Raw genomic sequence first — 21,883 nt, forward strand, 5'->3', positions numbered from 1 at the left:
CTGATCGAGAATTGATCTATCCAGACTACACTTTTGTACCAGGCTGTAAACATGTTTATTTCTGCTGTAAAGATTGGCTTTTTTGCATTGGTGTGTATGTGGTTTCCAGTACTTCCGGAGCCTGCCTCAAGCGGATCCTCGATGAACTGCAGTTTTTAGCACATCCACATTGGACTCATATTTTTAGACCGGAGTTTGCCACTTGGTATTAACATAGGAATTGTTTTGGCAATGAAGAAACACAAGTTTTGCCAAGAAAAAGCAAACGTTTTTTAAGAGTTCTTCAAATGTTGTTTTCCTTCTCTCTTTCTTACTTTCTCTTCCTCTGGTTTAACTTTCTTCTCATTCCCCTCCTTCCAGGAATCGCCTCTCTGATACGCCTGTTGAGCTCAGCAGGTGAGGAGAGCCAGCCGGGCTTAGCTATGCTGCTTTGTGAGATCCTCACCGCTGTCTTCCTCAGTCTGTTTGTTCACGGCTTGGCCACTCACTCCAGCAACGAGCTGTTCCGCATTGTGGCTCACCCCCTCAACAGCAAGCTTTGGGTGATGGTGTTCGGAGGGGGCGCCAGGACACCTGTCATCATAGAAAAACCAACCAGCCCAACAAGATCACCCCCACCAGGTGAGGAGGGATTAGCTTGGCTCATCTAGTATTCTCTCTGACAGTCTGCCTGAGTGGATGTCTCTCTGTTTGGGGTTTTTCTCTGGAGGTGACCCAGCAGCTAAATCAAATCAGTCCCACTAAATTAATTGGGTTCCAATCTGCAGGTCATAGTGAAACCCATCAACCTATTATAGAGGGAGCAGTTTCTCTCACAACCTGTGTGCGCTCTCGTATAGTTTGCTGAGGAAACCTGATGTAATGCAGCTGTAACTCCTGTTTACCTGAGAAAAAAGTAGACATTTCAAACCACTGTTTCATATGTTTTCTATATTTCAATGCCTAAGACTGATGTAATCCTGGGTCAAATTAAAAAAAAAAACTCACATGTCTGCGTATGTGAATATGCACAAATGGATAGGGTTGTGACTGCGATTACACATGCAGCAATTTAACAAACACTTTCTCCACACCCTAGTTTCACCAAGTGGCTCAGACAGGAAGTCCAGACGATTCAGGCTGCTGTCATCCCGCAACGCATCAAAAGAGGAGTCTGGGATAGAGCGGGAGGCACCATCTAGTCCACGGCATGGCCCTGTGGTGGAACAAGAAGCTCCCCCCATCTTTAAAGAAAGATTTGTCCCTCCAGAGCTCAGCATTTGGGATTACTTCATTGCAAAGGTAACCAACGTAATCAAAAACAACCAACAAATTAGTCTTTAATGCATGACTCTTTTAAATCCAGTTACTTTCCTGAGCCTGGCTCATATGCATTGACTGCTCATTGGGATATTGTTTCATGTATGCAGTTTGTATTCAACATATAATGATATCTAATTAATTTAATATCTAATGAATTGTTATTGTTGATGTGTTTTTTTTAGCCGTCACTGCCACCATCAGAAAGCAGGATTGAATACGACTCAGAGGAGAGCCAGGGCAGTCAAGATGAGGATGAAGATGAGGATGATTTTGAAGATGTGTTCGACCCCAACTCTCCTCAAAGAGAGCATTCCAACCACAATTCATACAGGTAATGGAACTTCTCTTTGGATATTACTGCACTGAGTGACTCAGCCTTGCCTAAATTCATGCTGCGTGCAGTAACAGGACCCTTTTAGTGTTTTTATGGTCACAGTTTTAATCTGATTTCTGATGTTGTCCTCTCCTTCCAGTTGGTGTTTGATGCGTCTGGCGATGGTTCAGCTGGTGTCGGTCAACCTCAAATCCTTTTACCCAATGGCAGGATATGATCTATTAGGTAAAAACTGAAACACACCACATACCCTTCTGATGCCGGGATATAGGTTAAAGAGCTATCTCATTTCTCTCCGCCTGTCTCAGCTAATCTTGTTGCCTTGTTGTTTATGTGTGCCATTAAACGCAGATCTGCCCGTGGGCTCGCCGCTCTGTCACGCTGTGCTGAAGACGCTGCAGCGCTGGGAGCAGGTGTTGCAGAAAAGGCTTGAGATTTTTGGGGGGGCCCCTTCCAAGTACATCTCCACCCACCTACATGACGAAGCGGCCACACCTGGACCCGCCCTGCTCAGACACAAGGCCCTGTTTGAGCCGTCAAACACCCCATTCAGGTACTGAGATCGAAACAAAAAACTGTTATGACAAGCTTTAATTTCTTCTTTTACAAATTAAGATTGAATATAAAATCTGATTTTCACAGTGTTTTTTGATCCACATAATTCTGCTCTCTCTACTTTTTGCACGGAAAAAAACAGCTGACTTTTCTTCTTTTCTTCCATCTTTAAGCTTACAAATTAACCTTCCAGCTTCTAAACACCTCAATTGAAACATGATGCTGTTTCATTGTTAACAGCTTGCCCTAAGCACCATTTACATATGTATAGAAGTGAAATGCATCCGTACCAGTAGAATGTATCTGCTTAGATTAAACTTATCCCCCTACAGCAGATGTGACCCCTTTGGATTCCCCCTCACAGTCTGCTCTGTAGGACTTTACAGTCCTCAGAGGAACAACATTTACTGTGCATTTTTTATGTGTTTTATGCCTTAAGCACCAGATATGTGGAGTTCTCAGATCAGCACCGATGGGCCTTGTGCTTCACTGAACTGATACGACTGATTTAATGAGCATTACAGTTAATATGCAGGAGGTGTTCTATCCCTTTCAGGACCAGCCACCCTTCAGCACTCCCAGTGAAGCGTCTGTGGCAGTATCTGGTCAAGCAGGAAGAAGTACAGGAGACTTTCATTCGAAACATCTTTGCCAAGAAACGAGACCCAAATGAGGTACACTATGTTAACACCAGGCTATCACACTGCATGAACATGTCTCCATGTCGCACAGCTAGCACATTGTATTAATTGTCAATGAATAACACATTAACTATTTCATCATGATTAAATCCCTCCTAGCAAGCTTCATCAGTAAGGCTTTAACAATTCCCTCTAGTGCATTTGTGCTTCCTTTGTGCCGCATACCAACCACATGTAAAATTACTGCCTCCAGTCGCATGTTGATGCTTTCATTGTATTCAAATAATTATACACTTTGTTTGATTAACAGCACAATAATCCCTTCTCTGTGTTTGTGCTTGACTGCATGGTTCATCACTGGTTGTTGTTGTGTGTGTGTTGTGTGTATGTGTGTGTTATCACCCTGTGCTGATTCTCCAATCATTAAAGTCGGGTGAGGACCATACTGACAGTCTGAAATATTCAGGGATGGAGGAGACAGGAAACCATCAGGTACTGCTGCTTCAGATAAGCTGACTTCTGGTATTGGGGTGGATGTAGTCTGATATTTGATCATGTTGAGCTGAAGTCCAAAGTCCTGCACTCTCTGTGCTGTGGACCAGATTTAGCACAATTGTCGTAAATTAGAGTACGAAAAATCCATGAACTTGTTTCTTAAGAGAACTCGTGCCGCTCCCTTCTATTTGTAGTTTATAATTAAAAGAACAAACCTCAAATTTTTCATGTAGAGATGTATGATTTTGGCCTTTAAAGAAAATAGCTTCAGATTAATTAGGTCATGTCTGACCAAAGGAAACACATGCGCACTTACCGAATGTGACACAAACCAGAGCAACACTCAGTAGGTGGTATCATTATCACACCAAAATTGTGAAAATCTAATTGCGGAAAGTAACGTAGCATTTGAGATCTTTCTCTGACTAATAATTCATCTGTCTCTGTTTTCAGAGAACTCAACCTTAAATCAGATTTTCAAAGATCCAACATGTAGCAGAGTTGGTAGAGTCTTACGAGGGCGTTTTCCTTGCATGTTAACAAGAGTGTGTGATGTTTGTTTTTGAACAATTCCTCTGATTTGTCAAGTGCAATGAAACATTCTGTGCTCTCTGCAGATGTTGATTACTGATATAAAGGATCCCTCACTGCTGCTCAGTAGTGTGGGCGGTTCAAAGTGCACCAATGATTAGAAATCGTGTGCCATGTATTTTCTTTCTACAGTGGAGTAAAAAGTATGTGGTGTCACATGTGATCGGAGACACAGTAAAGTAGAGATCTTGACAGGATTACTGTATGTGTGTTTTCTAGGTTACGAACTCTATATGTTCCTGTCAATGCTTGATATTAATCTTACATTTAGCTGTCCAAAACTTCATGTCAACGAGCCTCATGAATCTTGAATTGCACTGTAAACTGCTGCCTTAAAGAGGTTTTCTAATCTTCTGGCTTTCACTGTGCACGCTGCCACATTGTAGCTCCTGCATTCGGTCCATGTTAATTAACCCAGTCTCTCAGAGGAAGAGCTATGAAGCTGAATAGCTTCTGATTAATGGGCCCAACACTGTCGCAGTGAATCTGCGGCCCACAGGGATTATATGCTGCGCGAAAATGGCAAACCACCATATTTAGATTTCTGCAAGTCAAGTTTTCCTTTATTCGGTGTGACAGAAAAAGACATGGTGTTTTCCCCTTGAAAAAGTGCATTAAATACTTTAATTCAATGTCATCCTCAAACGATGCCTGTCTTGTTTAAAATAACTGTGGCATCAAAAAGTAACAGCCCTATACAATATGCAGATCTACAGTATAGTCACTCTGCCACTGCATACATCCCATAGGACCTCAGCGGTATAGTGTGCGTGATTCATTTTGCTCATACTGTCTAACGGTGCTAACCCAGTTACATGTACTGCTGAAGTGTTACCTGATTCCCCTAACATGTCCAAACACAATAACACAGAGTGCAGGTGTTGTATAATTTAGAGAACATAGAGTGCAGGGAGTTTTTTTCTGCAGCATGAAGGAGAGTTGTGTCTGAAGTTATGGCTGATGGTGTGAATGAAAGGCTTTCTGATATTCAGTTGTAATGATTGAACCTCCTTTCCTCTGTGCAGACTGAGTCAGATCCGAGCGGCCCTGGAGGAAAGGCACGCATCATCCACAAAGAGTCTGACATCATCACAGCTTTTGCCATCAACAAGGTACATCATGACTAGCACGCAAACTAAAGAAAAGCATAAGGAAAGACAACATGAGGTCACAGGTCATGGTTAAACTCCAGAATGTCCGTCTCAACAAGTATAGCACTTAATTTTCTTTGTTTTATTATGATTGCCATTGACATGGAAGCCAGCACTGTTTACTCTTTACAGAAGTTATCTTGTATTTTTCTTTATTACAGTACAATATTAAATACATCACTGCTTTCAGGCAGAAACCTTGTATCTCCATATTTCATTATTTATATATTTATTTTAAAAAATTATGTTTTTGGTCATCCTCAGTGCATGTTAGTCGGCATTACAAAATTACAAACAAAATAATTTTTTAATCTCCTGAAAAGCTGTAGATTTGGAGATATGAGGTTTCAGGTCTGCAGCAGCGACATGAGACTGTAATACTCTAAAACTGTAATCCAAAGCTTGATCCATAAGGCAATTGGACTGTTAGAAATTCTTGAAGACTTGTCGCCTCTCCTCTGAAAGGTTTCTTCAGTTCTGACCAGACTGGGGAAGAGCTAGAAAATATAATATAATATTCTTAGGACCCTTTTGTGACTACCTGGGTGAGTCCATGTAGTCACAAAAGGGTCCTAAGTAAGGTCGTTAGTCTAGTTCCCGTAAACAGTTGAACATGGATAAAAAGACATTGAAGCTAATAAGAATGAGAACATATTATATGGTTTCTCTCTTACATTCAGTTACACAGTTTTTAATTGTGTGTGAGCTATGATTAGTCTATGTTCTTACTTTGCAGTGCACCCACAAAAAATAGATATAATGCAAATTTCCAATTAGATGAAAAATAAAGTAAACCAAACACTCAATCTGAATTTTATCAGCCATGTATGTAGTTAGCATCCTAATCTATAAATAGAAACGTACTATGAATCTCTCCTCCAGATTTTTGTATTATTTTTAGGTCCCAAATTTAGTGACATGACAGTTTTGAGATATGAAAGGAATCACGTGAGAGTTATCACCAATTCTCTTCTGTTTTAGTATCTTTCAGCTCATTGTTTCTGGTTAACCTCTTTTCCCAGCCCCAGCAATCAGCTGTTCGAAGCTCTTTAATACTAATAACCTCACCTTGTCCAGTCCCAGCAGATGAACACAGTGAGCTAGATATCTCAAACAGGTGGAGACAAAGCGAGAAGGTGAATGATACTAGAACAGGTGGCGAGAAGAATATACCAATGCTGCTCCATTAGGTCTGTCACTGGGTTGAAAAGCATAAGTGCGACTAGACAAGTGAACTAAAAGTTTGTGTTCTGGATTTCAAGTTTTCAGTTGAATTTGAAAAACAAGAATTCAAGCTCACAGCTTTACTTCAATGAACGCACCTCTAAACTCAGAGTGCACCTTTCAACAAAGATATGTTGACTTTTAAGCCTGCGGCACATCTCTTAGACTATATAGCCTTTATCATGTTCTTTATTCTGCACTGTCTTGGTTATATATACAGAAGGAGAAGATGCACTATGAGACTCAAGAGATATTTGTTCTGTGTTGGGTTTCTTCTAAAAAGAAACAAAGGAAGTTGCTCCTCTGGTCATCACTCAGCGCACACTGCTGTATGGATTTAACACCACAGGCAGAATCTAATTGCATAAAAAAATTTATTGAAACTTTTTTGGACTAACTTTTCATATCTCACATGCACTAAGTCTCACCCTGCGTTCCTTCCTCTGTCACCTGACTTCCGGTCTCGTCTGTCTCCTAGGCAAACCGTAATTGTCTAGTCATGGCCTCCACCCATGACATTCAGGAGCTGGATGTGTCATCCATCTTGGCCACACAGATCCTGACCTGGATCGATGACGACGAGGCTGAAGCCAAAGGGTAAGAGAGCAGGTGTCTGCATGCGGGTATTGTACGTCATGAGGCCAATGGCTGCCAGGGTTCAACCAGAGTAACATCAAGTCAAATCTTCACCCTCATACCCATCAAGCTAAACCGAGTGTGGAAGAGTTTGATTGGTTCAGCATTGATTGTGTAGGTGGTATATATGCTGCATTGTGTGTATGTTTGAATGTGTAGCTCAATCTGTGTGTGTGTGTGTGTGTGTGTGTGTGTGTGTGTGTGTGTGTGTGTGTGTGTGTGTGTGAGTGTGTGAGTGTGTGAGTGAGTGAGTGAGTGAGTGTCTGGCTGCTTTTTGAGATATTATTGAAAGATGGCAGAGCAAGGTTTGTTTCTGTCAGCATGCATTTAGACATATTTCCTGCGAATCCCCTGTTGGTATTTAATAAATGCACAAATATATTGAATTATTTATTTATAAACAAGTAAATTATGGCATCATTGCATCTGAAGTGATTCCCCTTAAATGATTATTAATCTGACATTTATTTTTTAATATTTCAATCAAGTGTTTCCTGCTGAATGCATCACTGAACTGAACATGCTGAGATTAAACTGATTCTTGATTGAGCCACGATACTTCCAAAAATCTACATAAAACTCCCTGATCTTGATTCTGTTTTAGAAGCGTTGGTGGTGATGACTTCCTGGTGATCCATGCACGGGATGACTGTGCCGCCCTCCAGGGCACCACACCGTACACTCACAGCAGCCTAGGCACACCCATCAACATGCCGTGGTTGGGAGGTCTGCAGACGGGCCGGGGTGCATCTGTGGTGAGCTCTAGACCTGAGATTGTATGTCACAATATTATCTAAGACATTTGTTGTTTCTGTCTCTATTCTGCTGCTTTGAATTCATGTTGTTTTGCATGTTTGAGGGACATAATAGCACATTTCATAAATCAGTTTTCTAAGAGCTAAATCATTGGATGAGTGGGCTAGTGTTTTTATACTGACAGATCAACATCATGTCAAGCAGAGTGACAAAAAATAAATAATGAAGTCATGTCACATTTAGCCTAAGTAGAAGGATGGACATGTTTCTGACATTTCATAATTAGGATGATTTATTAGATTGAAAACAATAGAAGCCTTGTGCAGATCGCCATATTAAAGGTGACATATCATGCAAAATCGACTTTTTAATGGTTCTCTACCTGAAATATGTTTCCCTGGCATGTCTACAAACCCCCCGAGAATGAAAAAAATCCATTCTGCCCCTGTTCTGACGTTTCAGACTTCCGTGTTTTTGTTACGTAACAACAATATCCGGTCTGTCACGGAGTCAGAGCTCGGAGCTTGTTCAGCCCATAGACTGTATAAAATAATACTGAATCCCCCCTCTGTTTTTCATTACCTGCACACATGTGTGCTAACAAGGAGCTTAGGAGGGAGGCATGCTAGTTGCAGGCTGTCTTAATAAACACAAAGGTCAGTTTTACTCCCCACGTCTGCAGATTTGAAGATCTAGTGGATGATTTTTATTTTTCATGGAAAAGTGCTAGCGCTAGTTAGCATAGCCACATAGCTACATGTTCGTAGCTGTGTACCAAGACACACGTCGACATACTGACAAATAAAACAACAAGAAACACAAAATCTGTGACCAATCGTTCAGAAAGATCCTGCTGCAGGCGCCTCTCCGTCAGGATCAGATTCTGGATCAGATTCAGAGGGTTGAAGTAACGCTGGTCTGTGAGCCGTGTATATTCAGCCAACATGTATACATTAGATCAACGTGCTGGAGAGCCGAGGGGATAGCCACTTCCTGAGGGGGCGTGGTCAGAGAGAAAACCGACCGTTCTGAGCAGGGCTGAAGAAGAGGGTTCTTCAGGCAGACCAAAATCTGATTTCAAAGTGTTTTTTTGAGCATAAACTTTAAAGACATGTTTTGGGGACCTCTTAGACCTATATATATTTTGATGAAAAACGAATGATATGTCACCTTTAATCATTCTTGCTAGTTGCAGGCTTTATTGTGGTTATTTGTCAGGTGGTTACGTTAATTTTAATATTAATTAAGCTTTAACTGCTTTGTAGTGAGAACGAAATGTTTGTAACTAGGGATGTCAATTTCAAGTATTCTCCGTGATAGGTCTTTGGAAATGTCAGTTTTTGATTAATCATTATAAAAACAAAATGAGACGTTTTCCATGTCAAAAACAAAGCCAAATGCTTTTTTCCCATAAATCAACTTTTCGTTAGCGACACAATGTATATAACTGACAGTATTGAATAGCTACGGATCATATTGAGGCGTACAAAATGTTAAACAAGCTGAATATCAACGTGTGGAACAGGCTCATGATCTCCGCGGACGCATTGTATTATATGAGCGAAGGCTCAGGCTACAACATGTTGATTTACTGCAACAAGAGAACTGAACAGAAACATATTTTAGAATCACAGTGTCCAGTTTTCTGTCTACTCGTTCTTATTTAGAAAAATAAACATGTGAAGGGTTCAGGTTTTAGTCAGGAGCGCAACCGAGTCATAATCAGTACAGCGGCAGAGGAAGAAAGCGCTTGTGGAGACCTGTCGAACAGCTGAGTGTCTCCGCTGTGCGCAACACCTTCAGTCAGCTGATTCACATCGAAACATGCTTTAAACATAAAACACCTCCCTGATAGCTGATGAAATATGAGACCACATGATGTTTGTTCCACGTGATGTAAAATGGAAACAAAAAAACATGTTCGAGTAAGTTCTTAACAATCAATTAATCAATACTCGATTAAAGATGCTGTTGGTAGGAATGGTGTAAAAAACGTTACTTTTTTTCTGCTGGGTTTGGAGAAAAGGTCATAATACCCATCCGTACTCATCAGTAAGTGGAGTAATTTGAGACTATTGCAAAATCTCTGCGTTTTCTAATGCCTTTGTTTCAAGCAATGTTAATATTCCCCTTGTTTCCGTTATGACGGACCAATCATAGCTGAGCTCCAATCCTCTGTCCTGATTGGTTAAGGGGCGGCCCCTACTACGTTCTCCGATTGGTTATGAGTCCGGCACTATCATGACTGCACAAGCCGATCTGTGTTGGGGGGAATAGTGTTGACATTTTAAGTCCCTTTCTCTGAACAGATGTTTACTCTGTGACTACCAACAGCAGCTTTAATTGTTAACATCCCTATTTGTAACTGATGCTCACTTACTATTTACTGGATCATTAGCTGTTGTTGGTGCGAGGTTTGGCAATTTATCTTAACATAACCTATATGTTTTAGTTTCAACATCAAGAAAAAGCTATTTTTGATTTAACTATATCAAAAACCAGCTGAAAGAGTCCCCGAGTCTCCCTCCGAGAACCATTTGATGATTGCTTTTGGTCGGGTGTACTCTTTATTCCATCTCTAGAATGAACTGATGCTGTTTGTTGCTCTGGCTCTCGCCTGCTTTGCACGTAAAGCGAACCCCTCGGAGCTGTTTAAAGAACTTTAATTAATAATTCATCTTTTTATGGGCTGAGTTTGCCAAAAGCATCATGTCTGCTAACATAAGCTTCCCTCATTGACTTACAAAGGAACAAAGATGTTGCTGACTGCTACAGCATGTGAGACACCAGACCTCTATCATTTCCATGCTCATATAAAAGGAAGAAAAGTCTGTTAAAGCTGTTTCTCTGAGCACGGGGAACTTGGCGTTTTCAGCCTTAAGGGAGCTTGATTTGATTCTGGCGTTTGCAGTGTCTTTAAAATGGAGTGCTCGTGAGTCATGTTTGTTGATGATTAACCAGCTCGCTCATTGCTCTTGATATGCAGACTGGACAGTAAGATCCACTCTGAATACTAATTATTTAACCAAACTGTCAGGCTCTGCGCTCAAGGTTGGAGGAGAACCAATGCTGAAACAATGATAAATAGATCCTTTGGCAGACATTGCTGTTAATGTCTGTCTCTGCTGGACACCGATCATAACACAGGACACAAATAACAACTTAGAAACAATACGTTATAACACTAAGATGCTGCTTCACACACTTCCTCTGGTATTATAATTCAATGACCTTTAAGTGACTTTTAACCACAAATGGGTTTTTGTCAGACATGCACCATATTATGTAAATGTTAAAGCACTTTTCATGTTTACATAAAAGTCAATAGCAACAACTCTATATCAGAGAGCGTAACATGTCTGGAGCTTTAACCTGAAACAAACACTTAAATGTGTTAATAGGCCCAGACACAGGTCACATGTTTGGCCCAGGCCAGCGTGACATAAACATGGAGTTACGACCGTGTGGTAACCGCTAGTCATACAGGGGGAGTAACAGCCCCTCTGTTGAAGGATGGTCTCTGTCGTCTGATATAAATGGTATCCTTGATCTTTTCTTGACCCTTGTCCGCTGTATTCCAGTTTGTGTTCAGCACGTCCTTTGTTTTCCACATTCGTTCATTTTTTCATCCAAGGTTGAGGAATGTAATACACCACTCCAGTTTTCTTTTGAAGTTAATGGATGAATAATCGATCTTATCTTGAAAAGTGAACTTCTTCCAAAATTGAAATAGTCGAACGATCTTTTTTTTTCTCCATCTCTTTTTTGAGGTTTTTAAAACTAAAGGTTTGTCGCAACAACCTCCAAAAATCAGACTCATGTTGTCTTAACTTCTCTTTTTATTTTCTGCATCAGTTAAACCCATAGACTCTATAAATAATGGACGTAGTATCCGTGACGTCAACCATCTGTTTCTAGAGCGCTGTTTTGAAGCCAATCGTCGGTGAGACTCTTATTGGTTATGCTGAACTCAACCTAGCTGCTGTCGAGTTAGTGTGACGTAAAGAGGCGAGCTTTGAGCCTTGTCGCCAACAGCTGCAGTGTTCCTGCCTGTCAATCAAGTCAGCTGTGCCTCTCATAACAGAAAACTCGGAATCTCAATATCTTCGAAATTGCCACGCTAGAAAAAAATCCACCCCCCCTGCAGTGTGTGCCGATCGAGAAATGAGCTATCCAGACTACACTTGTCTTTTGTAGCAGGCTGTAAACATGTTTATTTCTGCTGTAAAGATCGTCTTTTTTGAATTGGTGTGTATGTGGTTTCCGGTACCTCTGGAGCCAGCCTCAAGCGGATCCTCAATGAACTGCAGTATTTAGCACTTCCACATTGGACTCATATTTTTAGACCGGAGGTTGCCGCTTGTCTAAAACAGGAACTTACTGTTGAAGAGGGAACTTTGGGACCGTAACACAAGCACTTCCTTTAACATTTTTAGTTTACTCTGAACATGTTACAAACATAAACTAAAACAACTTTTGATAAGAGCCTCAACTTTAGAAGCATTTAGAAATATGCCAAGGATTTTTCTAATAAATAAGGAAACTGATGTGAAAGTTTCTCTTTAGGGATCAACTGTGGAAACAGAAAGAGTCCCTCGTGCATTCAGTCATTTAATGAGACTTTTGCTCCCTTTTGAAACATCAAAAAGTCAGCATCACTGACAAATACTGTCTTTTCTGAAAGTCCTGTCGTTTGAAATGAAGCTGTAATATTGACATGAAACAGGTGAAAGAAATAAGAAGTTGTTATATGATCTAACAGAGGAACAGAGTAATGTATTTGGTCCATGTTCAAAAGAAGATTTAGAACAGTGTCTAAATGAGTGCTTTCAGGCAGCAGTGTGCTTCTCTCATGGTGAATTTCTGCTAAAGTCCTCTCCTCCTCTTCTCTTTGTCTTCTCCCAGATGATCAAGAGAAATATCAACAATGTGAGAAGAATGACCTCCCATCCCACACTGCCCTACTGTGAGTACGACTCTGATGTCTGTCAGTAGATTAGAGGAGTATCTGCCTCGTAAAGGTGCTACCAGTGTTCGTATTTCGGATTATAAAAAGAGCCTCAAAGGGAAGGTTACATCACCCCAAAAGTTTCTCTTTGTTATAGATATTTTTATAGTTCTGGCCGAGAGGTGCTGTTGGTAAAGACACGGCTGAGCGAGCGCTACATATCACTACCTTATTTTGTTCCAGTCAGACAGCAGAGTGTGGGTTAGGTAGCGAGGTGTCGTGAGAACTGCCGTTAAAGCTTGTGTAAAATAAACATGTTTTATAAATAATTGGTTGATTTTTTTTTTTTTTTTTGAGGGGGGGGTTTAAGAAATGCCAAAACCTCATGTTGGGACCAGAGTGCTCCTGAAGATGCCAATAAGGAGACTCTTTGTTTTTCTCTATTTTCAGACCTGACGGGAGCTCAGGACGGGAGTGTGAGGATGTTCGAGTGGGGTCACTCCCAGCAGATCATTTGCTTCAGGAGTCCAGGGAACTCCAGAGTCACCAGGATACGGTTCAACCACCAAGGAAACAAGGTGAGAGGAGTCGCAATCACTCCGCACAGACTCAGGACATCGAACAACAGACACAAGTCAAACTATTTTTACCTTTGCAAACACGACTGCGTTGTGATGTGAGCCTGTCAGATTCAGCCACATTTTCACACCTCCTCTCCCAACGCTGCCATTCAGGCACGAAGCACAGTGGGGAGTTTGGCTTCAGCACACATTGTTCCTCAGCTGAGTGATTCGAGTGCTCTGAACTCAAGGCGCTCGCCTCAAGCTAATAATTTTCTCAGATGTTGCCTCTCCTGTGCCAGTACTAGCTTATCAGCCTGTTCTGGCCCAAAGAGGGAAATATGCTTTTTAAAAAAATAGAAAAACATGCACAGAGCTCAGATTCAGTTATGTAAGAGCTGCTTGGACTTATGAGGTGTGTTTTCAGAGATAATTTGAGCACAATCCAGATCTCCTAAAGGGGAGTAAAGGATCTCAATAAGAGAGGAGGAGCACCTGACAACATGTTAAATAAAGGATCATTCTGCTTCTCATCAGTGAAGTTTGATATCTCTGTATGTTTTTGTGCAGTTCGGTATTGTAGATGCAGATGGAGGTTTGAGTCTCTGGCAAACCAACACAAGCGGGACTGCACCCAAACCCTACCTGGTAAGAAAAAACCTCACAGAGCAGATTAATGTGCTGCTGTCTTTCTTTTTGTTTAGAGTTTGTTTAACGTCTAGACCTTCCTAGTGTCCTCTCGCCTCCGTCCTGTCATTCTCATTTTTGTTTACCCCTCTCCAGCTCGTCTATTACTGTCACTTTTGCTAACCGTCTTCTTTGTTTCTCTCTGCCAGACGCTGCAGTGCCACCACAAGACAGCTCACGACTTTGTCTTTGTGGGCTCCTCCTCGCTCATCGCCACTGCGGGTCTCTCAATAGACAACAGGTAGAGGAGGATTTATTCTCCAGGCTTCTTCAGGGATCAGATTATTGTTCATAAGTTTCTAATTAAATGTGGAGTCTTTTACTCAGTCAGCTTCAGTGTAATGTTGCCAGGAGGGTTAATGATGTGGCCTTTGGTTAAAATGTCAGAACGAGAACTAATTTTGTTTGACTTCACAGGAACGTGTGTCTGTGGGACACTCTGGTGACTCCTGTGAACAGCCTTGTACATGGTAAAACCCTGCATGATTAACACATAATCTTCTTCTTTAAGTAATTGTAGTGTCAGTCCTGAGGGGTTCAAATGTACAATGAGTGTCAATTCTGATAGCAGTGCAGTCATTAAGGAATTACATTACTAAACCACAGCTTCTTTAATGTGTCACAGATCACATCTGTCTTCTCCCCCCTCCCCTTATAGTCCCTCTTAAACATCCCCCTGTTATAGTGAACTGAACATGTTGTCTTTCTCTCTCTCATCAGCTTTCTGCTGTCACGAGTCTGGTGCCACCGTTCTGTCAATGGCCCCCAGGCAGCAGCTCCTCATCACAGGCGGGAGGAAGGGCTGGATCAGTGTCCTGGATCTTCCCTACAGGCTCCAGAGGCAGACCTTCCAGGCCCACGACTCGCCAGTCAAAGCGCTGGCTGTCGATCCCACAGAGGACTGCTTCATCAGTGGATCATCAGAAGGCAACATTAAGGTGTTAAAATCGCTATTTGCATCCTCAGGTTAGGGTTAGCATTAGAGAGGGAAATGCATGTATAATTACCGGCATTAAATGAAGATTTTAAGCTCAGTTGTACAGAGAAACACGGTTTCCTCAGTCAGAATAACTCACATTATTTCCTCGTAGTCATTAATTTTACATGAGAGATTTTCCAGGAACAGTTATTCTAAAAGCTGTCACTTGGGTCATGAAAACAGTTTTGATCATCTCCTCTGCACAAAGTGAACTTGTACCTGACAGAAGCTGCAGGGAGTTTAGCACCCAGGTGAGAAAATCTCTTCCTGTCCTCCCTATCAACAATCACATGACTGTTGCATTTATCCACGGCGACAGTGAGCGCCATCACAGTCAATCGAAACCAATGTCACACTTATGATTAACCACCTGCTCGGGACAACAGCATGAGTGATGGAGAGCAGAGTGTAAGGTGAAAACAGGGTGACGCAGGGGGGAAGGCAAAGAAAAGCGTTTCGACTGAGCAGGCAGGAGATGTGACCGTCTTCAGCTAATATATTTCCACAGACAGCAGCTCCTTTATCTTTTCGACTTGAATGTGTTGGCGCAGATCACACAGCTGTCACTCCAAGGATGAAGCCACTGCGACACACAAAGTCGCACAGCGAAATGGTGCAGTGCACAGCTGCTTGAAATTCAAATGACTTTCGTTCTGGATGATTGCTCATGGAATAAAAAAAAAAAAACACCCAAAGCTGTGCATGATGGGGCTCATCAGAATGCATTAATGGTATATTGGCTGATTGAAAATGTAACATGTGTGCTGCAAATTTATAAGACTTAAAGTGTTTGATGAGAGGCCATGGGATTGGAAGATTAACGCATATGTACAGACTTCAGTCAATGAATTAGCTTATCAAATAATACAGCTCCCAGGCTGGGAATACAAATCAAACAACACAACTTTCTCAGAGCTAAATATGGCTCTCTGTCAACGCTCACTGAACATCTAAGTGTTTGAGAACTGGTCACAAACATATACTTAGTGTTTTTCTTTAAGCAGCGAGTTTGTTGTGGGCTGTTTTCAGCTGTGGATGGGAACCAGAGTCTATTGCAACAGGGTTGCGTGAGCTGGATCAGTAAGGAACAAGTTGTGCATGTCAGTGGGTTGTGATGCCTCAGTGTACCATATTGAAGCATGAAAACTAAAAGAAAATTATCCTGTTTCCACTGCCAACTAAATTCATCAAATCACTGAAAGATGAAAGTTTCAAATGAACTTACACGACCGAGTTTGAGCTCCACATTTTTTGTTCTTTAACATCTTAAACCTCCTGTTATGTTGCGGGTCAAATTGACCCTTTTAAAAGCATATTTTAGGCAGTATATGCCTTCTAAACCAGCTAAATGCACCATAAAAATCTGGGCAGCCTGTGACAGAAGAGGAGTCGTGTTAATTTATCACTTCATTAAAAAAAATAAATTTAAACAAAATAAACAAAAATCTAAGTCATGTAAAACTATTGTATTTAAATTTAGGGCTTTTCAATGTACATTAAAACAAGTTTTAACATGAATTTTAATGATAAACGAGTGAGTTATCCTCAATGAACCATGATCTGTGAGAATTAAAGAACACCATTGCACTTAATATTGATTTAAATTGTTAGTAATAGTGTTAAAAATTGGATTTTAAATGTGTATTGGGATTTTTTGGGGTTCTGACACTTTTGGATAATTGAAAATGCCCCGAGTCAAATTGACCCAGAAACTGTGTTACAGTTCAAGAGAAACGAACATAACAGGAGGGTTAAAAGACAGTTAGCTCCTGCAGCTCTTGCCGTTTGCATCGCTTGCCAACATTTAGCGAAAACAAGGACTCCTTCAGAGGCTTCACCAGATGAATACTCAAATATGTGGATCTTAATTATTAATGGAGAGGCACCGAAATGTCCCTCAGCGCTGCAACGTATCAAAGCTGCAAAACACGTGACACAGCATAAAGATTAAAGGCGAAGTAGCTAGATACAACTTCTGATCACATGGCTTCTAGTTCGGGACAATAAAGACATTTGGTAGGACTATAAGCACCTCAAACTTAAACCCTCTCCTTATATAAGCCGCTGTGATCGGTGTGTCTGCTTTTTAAGCTAAAAGTTTGTATCTAGAGTGATGGAGAATTGTTACTGACTACATAAAGATAAGTCTCAGTCAACACAAGAATAGAGGACAGTGCTTCATCCGGCTACATATCATTCACACTGTCTTTCAAGGACGGGTAACACTCTCTCTCTCCCTGTCAGTGGCAGCTCTCTATCACTGTCCCTCTTTTTACCTCAGTCACTTATACCCCTGACTCTCCTCGTCTCTCTGCTGTGTTCAGGTTTGGTTGCATTTTCTCATCTCCCCCTCGCAGCTCTCTCTCTTAGTTCTGCAGGCTGCAAACCTCACCTCAGTTAGCATTCATTTCTGATGTTATCTCTTTCTTCCTCTCTCTGTCCATTGTTCAGCATAACAGATATTCAACAACGGAACATTACCTGACTTGTTCTCTATTATTTGCTGCTGTTTTTAGCTAACTCTATGTTCTCTTTAACACTTCATAACTCTCCTCCTCTCCTCATACTCCTCAGGTTTGGAGCCTGGCCACGCAGTCTCCGCTCTACAACTTTCCGAACGAACACGCTCGCCAGTCGCTCTTCAGGAACCTGGGCACGGGCGTCATGCAGATCGAGGTGGGACCAGCCAATCACATCTTCTCCTGTGGCGCAGACGGTACGATGAAGATGCGGGTCCTCCCCAACCGCTTCAGTGTTGTCAACCACAACAACAACCACAGCAACCTCAAGAACGATGTCAAGTTCATCATTTAGACTGAAGGAATCAGGTGTTGAAGCAATTTAATAATGTGAAGTGCAGATTCTGACAAAGGGGCAAAGTTTCCAGCTGTGGAGATACCCGGCTGGAAGCGCGGTCTCCGTGGGTTAATTTTTGGGGGAATGATGCCAAGATAGAACAACGATGTCAAGTGTTATTTAACTTTGAAGGAGGCTGGATTTACAGACTTTCCAAGAGTGAGAGTGTGTCGATCCTGGGGCCAAAATGCGATCACACCTGCCGTGCTCTGTGTGGGACAAGACCATTAAAGCAGGCCCAACAGAGGAGTGTTTCAACCTGTGGTGAAAGCTGGAGTGAGCACAGGCTAACAATGAATGGCACAGTCGATCACAACAAACTGAAAGAGACACAAAAACCGAGCTGAAGATTCTCCGAAACAAACTCAGTGTCACACGGAGAGCCTTTGTTTTTGCACAGGAAGCGAAGCTGCAGAATACTGAGAATCTGCAGGTTTGTTCTTCTTCTACAGTATCCCCGAGTCTCTTAGTTCATATAACAGAGGCAGTCGTGATGGTGAAAGCTCTTCAGGAATCACTGCTGGAGTTTTCAGGTGATAAAACACTGGAAGCTGTGCGTGCAGTGACTCATAAAGAGACAATAAGAGCCTTCAGAGGTTTGAATGCACCACAAGACTGTGCATTACTGTCGAGCCTGCTCAGCACAAAGCAGTTAGGCCAGCCAGCGTCACACAAAGCACATTGTATCCTGTCAGGAGGAGTCACGGTGCATTCTGGTATGTATTGTTTACCATAATGAGCCAGCGTGGTTGGAGAATCAGGAGGCCAGGTGTTAGGAAAAGATCAAACCACACTTAAGGAACTTCTGGATGTCAATTTCATATCACCGTTCTGTTTCAAGTTTTAGTTTTGTTGGCTGAGGTTTAGCCTGATTTAAAATGAACAGATGAAAAGATCATCTGATCACAAAGGTAAAAGAACGGATAGGAACAGTGAACCTGCGAAATTTCACACAACAGTTTTGGTGTTTTTCCATCCTTCCTTCCACAAGGGTCAGAAAATAGCTCTCATGTTTGTCCATTAAATGAAGAGTAACAGGCAGCAGCTGGCTAGCTTAGCCCAAAGACTTGAACAAACAGAGCTAGCTGTTCTCAGCCTAAGCTAAGCTAAACGTCTGCTGGCTGAAGCTTCACAGTTATCAGGCGGATATGGGAGTGACGTGATTTTCCTCATCCACCGCTCCAGCAGAGAGCAAAACGGCACATTTTAGAAATGAGAAATGTTCCTTTAATCAAGCTTGTAGAAATATTTGATGTGAGTTGAGGTTTGTGCTGCAGCTGCCCAATATTTTCTAGGTTTTACGGACTTCCTGAACGCACCATTTCTCGAACTCTATTTGCACATAATCATAAAGCTAAATGATATGTAGTATAATGCATACAAGTATAGGAAGTAGTCCTTTGGTAATAAGATCAGTTAATAGATTTAACCAGTGGTATTATTAATATTAAGTGTCCTTAATCTCTGGAAACTACGTAAGTACTATAGTACTGTTTGTCCTGAGTGGGTGGATTATTATTGATACTAAGTTGCACAAAGTACGCCCTCACCGCTATGGGACATCATGAATATTACCTGTTTCTGGTTGTGTTGTGATTTTTTAACTTTGCGATATAAAGCTTGAGAACATGTAGCAGGAAACGTTGCTGTTGACAATGAAAACAGGGTTTTGGGGGGTTTGGTTCTGTTAAACAACTTTGAATGAATATTCTGTTGTGGAAACCGTTTGTTCCATTAACAATGCACTTCCATTTCATTTACTCCAAAGGTTTATTATTTTCCTTCTGGACCACGGAGACGTTCTCATGCCTTGTTCTTATTAGAAGTCTACTTGCAGGCTTGCTCTTCAGTTTATTTGCTTCATTTAATTTAATTTGTTTTATCATTCAATTTCTTCATATTTTGTCCAAATGCAGCACAATGCCTTCAGTCCATGCTTAGAAACTGTAGCCCAGGTTGGGGTGTGAAATGACGCGTCTTCCGCTTTAATAAGGAAGGCGCTCATGCAAACTGCCCACTGGTGACAGTTCAGTCTGAAGGGGATCATTGAAGCTAAGAGCTGCGTTGTGCTGCTGTAGGAAATCCGCTTTGATTGATTTGCTTTGATTTCAGGAGAAACTGAGGAAACCTTTCAGATGAAGCAGCTTTATCACAGTGATGTAAATACATAGATCATAGACTAGGCTTCTCTAAATGACTGCATAATCATAACAAGTAGTCGCAGGTGAGTAGTTGGTAATGACATAGGCCACTTTATGAAGAATATTAGCTGTATAAATAAAGTTATATGTATGAAATAAGTTCATATTTAGGATCATAGACTGATCGAAAGGCAGGGTTGATCTGATGTTCTGTTTTGTTGTCTAACTGGGTCAATTCTTCTTTCTCGTAATTTCCCGATGTGAGCTTCAACAGACACTTTTTTTTTATTTTCCTGTCAAATCAAAGTAGAAAATTCAGTGTACATCTGCAGTAACTCTAGAATAAACTGTTTTTATTTCAAAGTCAACCTTTATGTGCTCCTACAGACACTGAAGAATAAAACACTTTCTATATACACGACCACTTTCTCCAGAAAATAAGATAGAACAATAGAACAAATAAACAGCATCAGTGTGTCAGAGGATCGAGAGGATTCAACTAAATCACTCCGCTTAATCAAAATGAACCAAAACATTCACATTCAACTATTCCTTTTCTCCTTCTGGAATCTTACAAATGTGAATTTGATCAGATAATTCTAATTTTATAATGAAGATATTGTGTAAATCAATGTATTATATTCAGAAAATGTACTGATGTAATAAAAAATGATGTAACATAAGCAGTGTTCTGTGTTGTGTATGAAAAATAGGATTAACTGCCAGCTGTAATGAGCAAAATTATTTTCATGGTCCCAAAATAAGAGGAAACGTGAGGTCATCCACACAACATCTCAGATTATAATTTTGTAGACATCATACTAAGTACTTCCAATTTCTGACATTTGGAAATCGTTACCCCATTCTGTAGTTTTAAGCCCAGAAAATGACTTAAATCTCATTTTATATAAAGTGTTGTTTTAACTGTTTCTATGTAACACAAAGAGGTGAAACTTTATATTCCAGACACTTTATTTCTGTTAGACAGCAAACAACACCTTGATGAACATCATCACTTGCAGGAATTTAATGAGTGGAAAACTTTTCCTATATAGCTGCTAAACTCTACATTTTTAAAAAAGTTCTACTGCTGAAGCCTCATTTTCAGCCATTTGAAGTTAAACATAGAAAAAAACACATCAGTACGTACCGCTAGTATAATAGGCTGTCTTTGAAACTGCCTACTATACTAGCAGTACATACTGATTCGGCCTAAATTCAGTATGTAGTATGTGAACAAGAGCAAAATCTGCAGTATGCAAAAACTCCCTGAATGACTGGTTCGGGAAAATTTCTCAGTATGCATCGGACCAGTCTCCCTTGCGTACTGTTTCCCACAATGCACAGGGCTAACGTTACGCTTCTTTTTTTTTCATATATGACGGGGGCACTCAGTTTTTAGGTGCTGTGAAAATAATTAAATTCCATATAAACCACTTCTTAAAGCTGCTGTGAGGAACATTTGCTTTGTATCGATTCCGGCGCCCCCTTGTGGACAAAGTGATACCTCTTATCTCTTGTCCTATACATGCAAAAGTAGTGTTTTCAACAAAAACCTCGTCCTGTTGTCTTTTAATAGTCAACTTTATCAGGCGATGTGATTCTTTTTCATGAAACATTAAAATAAAGGCTGTTTCAGAAGCGAGATTTCCATCATCTGGTCTGGCACCTACCCCCTCAGGGCGGTTTCAGGCATTAAAAATGACAACAGAGAAGGTGTCAGTGTTGTTGATGGTAAAGAGGCATTGGTATCATTTTCAGACTGTTTCTCAGCCAGTTCAAAACTCCTCACAGGGCCTTTAACTTGTGAATGCTAAAGAAGCAGTTTTGCTATCAGCTTGGCCGTTGTTTACTTCCGCTTTCCGAAACCGGAAATCCAGCGACACCTGACTCGGCATACTACAAAATAGATCCAACACAACAGTCATACTGCAAACGAACCTCAAACGTAGTATGTAGTACTGCAGTACGTACTGCATACTGCATCTTTAGGTAGTATGTAGCAGGCGGTTTCATAAAGAGCCAGA

General features: G+C 41.1%; 1 protein-coding gene across 1 annotated transcript in view; it reads left to right on the forward strand.

Annotated features, from left to right (window-relative positions):
- The window catches only part of LOC117819500 (dmX-like protein 1), a 63,406-nt gene extending 42,867 nt beyond the window's left edge, over positions 1 to 20,539 (forward strand). The window contains exons 35-51 of the mRNA XM_034692894.1: positions 361 to 621; positions 1,079 to 1,281; positions 1,485 to 1,633; positions 1,776 to 1,861; positions 1,988 to 2,189; positions 2,748 to 2,865; positions 3,262 to 3,324; positions 4,944 to 5,030; positions 6,772 to 6,890; positions 7,534 to 7,684; positions 12,591 to 12,651; positions 13,084 to 13,211; positions 13,764 to 13,841; positions 14,030 to 14,121; positions 14,298 to 14,350; positions 14,601 to 14,818; positions 17,434 to 20,539. Of these exons, the coding sequence (XP_034548785.1) occupies positions 361 to 621; positions 1,079 to 1,281; positions 1,485 to 1,633; positions 1,776 to 1,861; positions 1,988 to 2,189; positions 2,748 to 2,865; positions 3,262 to 3,324; positions 4,944 to 5,030; positions 6,772 to 6,890; positions 7,534 to 7,684; positions 12,591 to 12,651; positions 13,084 to 13,211; positions 13,764 to 13,841; positions 14,030 to 14,121; positions 14,298 to 14,350; positions 14,601 to 14,818; positions 17,434 to 17,673 (2,309 nt within the window). The 3' untranslated portion in view covers positions 17,674 to 20,539. The remainder of the gene's footprint in view (positions 1 to 360; positions 622 to 1,078; positions 1,282 to 1,484; positions 1,634 to 1,775; positions 1,862 to 1,987; positions 2,190 to 2,747; positions 2,866 to 3,261; positions 3,325 to 4,943; positions 5,031 to 6,771; positions 6,891 to 7,533; positions 7,685 to 12,590; positions 12,652 to 13,083; positions 13,212 to 13,763; positions 13,842 to 14,029; positions 14,122 to 14,297; positions 14,351 to 14,600; positions 14,819 to 17,433) is intronic.
- The last annotated feature ends 1,344 nt before the right edge of the window (positions 20,540 to 21,883 follow it).

This window comes from Notolabrus celidotus, chromosome 9 (assembly GCF_009762535.1).
Source record: "Notolabrus celidotus isolate fNotCel1 chromosome 9, fNotCel1.pri, whole genome shotgun sequence".
Classification (NCBI taxonomy): Eukaryota; Metazoa; Chordata; class Actinopteri; order Labriformes; family Labridae; genus Notolabrus; species Notolabrus celidotus.